The 5,749-nt window shown below is 37.3% G+C and overlaps 1 protein-coding gene across 1 annotated transcript in view; it reads left to right on the top strand.

Moving 5' to 3' along the window:
- Usp34 (ubiquitin specific peptidase 34) overlaps positions 1 to 5,749 on the top strand; it is a 204,573-nt gene that overhangs the window by 39,095 nt on the left and 159,729 nt on the right. The window contains 1 exon segment of the mRNA XM_050140825.1: positions 189 to 276. Within this exon segment, the coding sequence (XP_049996782.1) occupies positions 189 to 276 (88 nt within the window).

Consider the following 5,749-nt stretch of genomic DNA (forward strand, 5'->3'; position numbering starts at 1 on the left):
GTTACTTTTGGTAATAGTCTTTGTCACAGAAATAGGAACTACTACAGTCAGTAATCAAAGATTTTATTTCAGTAATGAAAGCAAAAGAATTAACTGATGTTTGTATTCATGTATCTAAACTTTATTTTTGAAGTATTGACTTTAATATTGGCTTAACATTTATTTATACTTTTATCCTTCTATTTCAGTATCAGATATAGAAGGTGGTGATGGACTGCAGCTCAGAAAGGAACATACTCTCAAAATATTTGCTTATATCAATTCCTGGACTCAGAGGTATGCAGTTGTAGGTATTTTGAAGACTAACTTGGTGAATTGTATAAATTGCCATTAATTGTCATTAGATTTTCTTTTAGGATGTTTTATTACATGTTATTCTTTGTACTCATGGTAGTTATCAATATTCAGTCATTTTAACTTTTCCTTAATCATGGGCTTGATTATGACATTGTTTTTAAAACAACATAAAAATTGTTTTTTTCTTTTTTTTTTTTTTCTTTTAAGACAGGGTTTCTCTGTGTAACAGCCCTAGCTGTCCTGGAACTTGCTCTGTAGCCTTGAACTCACAGAGATCCACCTGTCTCTGCCTCCCAAGTGCTGGAATTAAAGGCTTGCGCTGCCACCACTGCCCGGTTTATTTTTGATTTTCTTTCTTTTACCTTTCCCTCATTTTTTTTTTTTAGGAATGAGTTACTAAAATTTAGAAAGATATTTTGAGCTATCTATCTATCTATCTATCTATCTATCTATCTATCTATCTACTTATCTATGTCAATTATTTTGAGAGATAAGAGATTGTTTTTTGTTTGTTTGTTTTTGTATTTTGAGATGGGGTTTCACTGTGTAGCCTTGGTGTCCTGGAACTTGCTCTATAGACCAGGCGGGTCTTGAACTCAGAGAATGTTTTACCTCTGCCTCCAGAGTGCTGGTATCAAAGGTTTGTGCCACCACCACCCTGTTGATAAGAAAATTTTTATAGAAAGCTCAAAGCTTATAGCAAACTTAAATTAAAACTATCTTCATTGTGGTAACATATTATGAAGCCATTTGCTGCTTGTTCTTTTTTATTATGCACATTAGTTCAATTTTTATGTAATATGTAAGTTGGGAATAAATAGAACAAAACTCCCAAGAATCATAGCTGTTAATATAATCAGTTTGAAAAAAAAAAAAACAACTAAATTTCTGTCTCTGTGATTTTAATTGGTGGTGGCAAACAATCTTAACAGTGCTGAAGTTCAATGCCAGTCTATTAACTGCTGGGCTTTACCACTGAGTTATATGCCCAGCCTTCTAGTAGTTTTTCAGGGGAGATAAGGGTTGACTTTAAATTCAAGGCCTTGTATATACTAAACAACTATTTAGTGTAAGTCCTCAGCCCCTCACTAAATATCTTTTCACTTGTGTGTTTTGCCTAATTAGAACTAGTCTTCTTTAAAGTTTTATGAGTTAAAAAAATGTTGGATGTGGGACAGAGAGCTGTTTCAGGGGTAAAAAACTTCTGCTACCAAACCTGATAGCTAAGGCTCAGATCAGGGGCATTGGTAAGGTAGAAGAGGAGAACTGTTCCACAAGTTGTTCTGACTTCCTTACATGTGTATGGCACCTGTACATTAATGCACACATGTGCAGGGACACACCCAGTCTATGTATATAAACTTTTTTTGAGATAGGATCTCACTGTGTAGCTGTGGCTATCATGGAACTCACTATATAGGCTTACTAGCCTTGAACTCACAGAAATTTGCTTGTTTCTGCCTCCTAAGTGCTAGGATTAAAAGTGTATGCCACTACACTGGGCAATAAATAGAATATTTTAAAAAATATTTGAAGGGCCTGGCGGTGGTGGCGCACGCCTTTAATCCCAGCACTCGGGAGGCAGAGGCAGGCCAGCCTGGTCTACAAGAGCTAGTTCCAGGACAGGCTCCAAAACCACAGAGAAACCCTGTCTCGAAAAACCAAAAAAAAAAAAAAAATTGAAGTATTATAGTAAGGATCAATAAGTATGCTACATCTTATAACATTTTATATATAAAGTTTGTCTGATAATAAAGAGTTTAAGCTGGCCACTGGTGGCATATGCCTTAATCCAAGTACTCAGGAAGCAGAGGGAGATGGATCTCTGAGTTCAGATCAACTTGATCTACAGAGCACGTTCTAGGAAGGCCAGGGCTACACAGAAAAACCCTGTCTTGAAAAAGCCAAAGGGGGAAAAATTTAGTTTCAAATTTCAGCTATTCTGCAATGGATATTTTTACAGTATTTTTCTTTTAGTAAAATCCGCAGTTTTTGGGAAAAGTTAGTGGGTTTTAAGTACTTAAAACTTAAATTCAAGGTTGATGCTGACATCTCTTCTAAATACCAACCAGATAGATTGTTTCGGACTAGGTTGTTATTGCTTTCATTATGAGTAGACTAGATGTATATATATTTTATATTGATATGTTAGTTTAAAATGTAATAATTAAAGATATTTGCTCAGTCATAATTTTGAATCTGTTGTAGCTATAGCTAGATGCCCACATAATACGCATCTACTAGAAAAACATAGAACTTATAATTTCAGAATGTATTGGGTACACCCGAATAAGGTGAAATCCATAGAAGTAATAATAGTTTTCCTAATATCTTACTTAAAGTTATTAATGGAGCTGGGGTTATTACAATTTCATGTTTTAATTTATACTAGTAGATATTAGAGATATTATATTTTTTTAATGTAGAGTCTGTGAACAAAGAAATAGTTGGGCGGTAGTAGTGTACTCCTTTAATCCCAGCACTCTGGAGGTAGAGTTTGAGGCCAGTCTGGTCGACGGAGTGACAGCTAGGACTACACAGAGAAGTCTTGTCTCAGAAAACAAAAAAAAGGTTTCAAAGAAATTTTATAAATGGGGCTGGAGAGATGGCTCAGGGGTTAAGAGCTTTGCCTGCTTTTCCAGAGTTCCTGAGTTCAAGTCCCAGCAATCACATGGTGGTTCACAACCATATGCACTGAGGTTTGCTGCCCTCTTCTGGCCTGCAGGGATAACACACAGGCAGAATACTGTATACATAATAAATAATTTTTTAAAAAAAAGAAATTTTATAAATGAAGAAAAAAAAATAGTGAAATTATAAAGGAAATCTTGATATGTGCAACTATAAGCAATAATTAATAGGCTTTATCAGAATACCCAAATTTGCCCTCAAATTAATGAGAACCTCTGCTTGATCACCTAAAATACCTGGAGGGTGGCTTTGGAGCTAGATAGGTGTGGATGAAAGTTTTATGCTTCATCATCTATGAACTAGGTAGTGGACAAATTATTTCACTTCTGTAAGGTTGTTTTTTTCAAGACAGGGTTTCTCTGTGGCTTTGGTGCTTGTCCTGGAATTAACTCTTGTAGACCAGATTGGCCTCACAGAGATCCGCCTACCTCTGCCTCCTGAGTGCTGGGATTAAAGGTGTGCGCCACCACCGCCCGGCTCACTTCTTCATTTGTGAATTACAGTGATACTGTTGCTTAGTTAGAAAAAAAGAAAAAACCCACAAAATGCTCATTTAGCACTGTATTTAGAATTTTATTTCCTTAGCTGGGTGGGGTGATGCAAACATTTAATCCCAGCACTTGAAAGGCAGAACAGGCAAATCTCTCTGTGAGTTTGAGGCCAACTGAATCTATATATTGCGAGTTCCAGGATAGCCAGAGCTGCATAGTGGGACCTTGTCTCAAAAAAACAAACACAGAAGTTATTTATTATTTTATGTAAATGGATGTTTTGCCTGTGTGTACGATGAATACAGAAGAGAGCAATGGATTCCCTGTGACCGAAGTTACAGCTATCAGCTACCATGTGGGTGCTGGGGCTTTTCTGGAAGAGCAGCCAGTATTCTTAACTTGTTTATTATTTTTATTTTATGTTTGATACATTGTCTCACTGTGTAGCCTTGCTTGGCCTAGAACTCACAGAGACCTGTCTACTTCTATCTTCTGGGATTAAAGACTTGACCTGCCCTCCCTGACTTGTTCTTATACTCTTAATTGTTTATGCTGGTAGACTAGAGAAGGGCTAACAGTAGCATCCAGTCATTTTCTACAAACTTTACTCATTCTTCATCCACTTTTTCTTTTCGTTTCTTTTTTTTTTTTGGTTTTTCAATATAGGGTTTCTTTGTGTAACAGCTCGCTGTCCTGGAACTGATTTTGTATAGCTGGCTTTGAGCTCACAGAGATCCCCCTACCTCTGCCTCCCAAGTGCTGAATTTAAAGGTGTGCATCACCACCACCTGGCTTGTTATTTTCTTTTTTAAAGATTTATTTATTATGTATACAATGTTCTGTCTGCTTGTGTGCCTACATGCCAGAAGAGGGCACCAGAACTCATTACAGATGGTTGTGAGCCACCATGTGGTTGAAGGGAATTGAACTCAGGACCTCTGGAAGGAAAGTCAGTGCTCTTAACCTCTGAGCCATCTCTCCAGCCCCCGCTTGTTATTTTCTTATACTTAAATGTTATTGACTAACTTTAAGATTGTGCTTCTTTCATGGGGTCAATACCTATTAACAATTAGCCTACAAAAAAGATTAGGTTGAGTACAATAAAAAGATAAATTGGTAATAATTTGGTGACCTTTTGTGGAGAAGTGTTTATAGCCTTCATATAATATCAGTAGAATAGGATGGACATAATATAGCTGAGTATGTTCAACATTTGTGAGAACCCTGGGTTTGATTTCTGTCACCACATACAACACAAAATGATAGTAGATGCATGTTGTGGAATTCTAGTACAGTCCTAGGAAGTTATCTTACTTAGAGTTCTTCATGAGTATTTACTTACTACTAAAATTAATTGGAGCTGCATGTTTTATGCTATCACTGCATTCAAAAGGCTTATTAGCCTGTGTATGTCTGATGTGTTCATGAGAATATGCAAGTTTTGTCATCCTTCTATGGTTTCAGGGATTGGACTCAGGTCGTTAGTATTGTATAGCAAGTGCTTTACCCACCAAGCTTTCTTACAAGCCCTCACTACATGTGTTTAAGTATAAATTTAAATTCAGATGGGAAGCGTATCATTTACTTGGGTAATAAATTCATAACCAGGCTGGAAATACTAGATGTAGGATGGATAAAAAGATAGGAAAGGTATGTGTGATGCAGAAGAATAAATACAAGAAATCTATATGTATTTCTTTTTTATTCATTTTACAACAACCACAGTTTCCCCTCCCATCCTCTTCCCGCTCACCCCCTCAACCCACTCCCCATCCACTCTTCTGAAAAGGTCAGGTCTCCCTTTGAGGCAGGACCAAGCCCCCCCCCCCCTGCATGAAGGCTGATCAAGGCATCCCAAAAAGCCAGCTCATGTACCTGGGATAGATTCTGTTCCCAAATCTATGCAAGTTTTATAAGTCAGTGATGCAGGTATGGTGGCACATGTATATCAACACAGATAGGTAGGTCTGAGTTTGAAGCCAGCTTGGTCAATGGAGCAGATTCTAGGCTCAAGTCTTAAAATGGAACTGAAAGAGAAAGTATATAGTATTTTTAGTTTCCTTCTCAATCCTTTTCTATTTGCAAGTAAAGGTTTAATATTCTGCTTTTTGAAATTGTATTATCTTGGGCTGGAGAGATGGCTCAGTGGTTAAGAGCATTGCCTGCTCTTCCAAAGGTCCTGAGTTCAATTCCCGACAACCACATGGTGGCTCACAACCATCTGTAAGGAGGTCTGGTGCCCTCTTCTGGCCTGCAGACATACACACAGA

The sequence above is a fragment of the Alexandromys fortis genome, unplaced genomic scaffold (genome assembly GCF_014885135.2).
Source record: "Alexandromys fortis isolate MF-2015 unplaced genomic scaffold, M_Fortis_MF-2015_v1.1 scaffold_7, whole genome shotgun sequence".
Classification (NCBI taxonomy): Eukaryota; Metazoa; Chordata; class Mammalia; order Rodentia; family Cricetidae; genus Alexandromys; species Alexandromys fortis.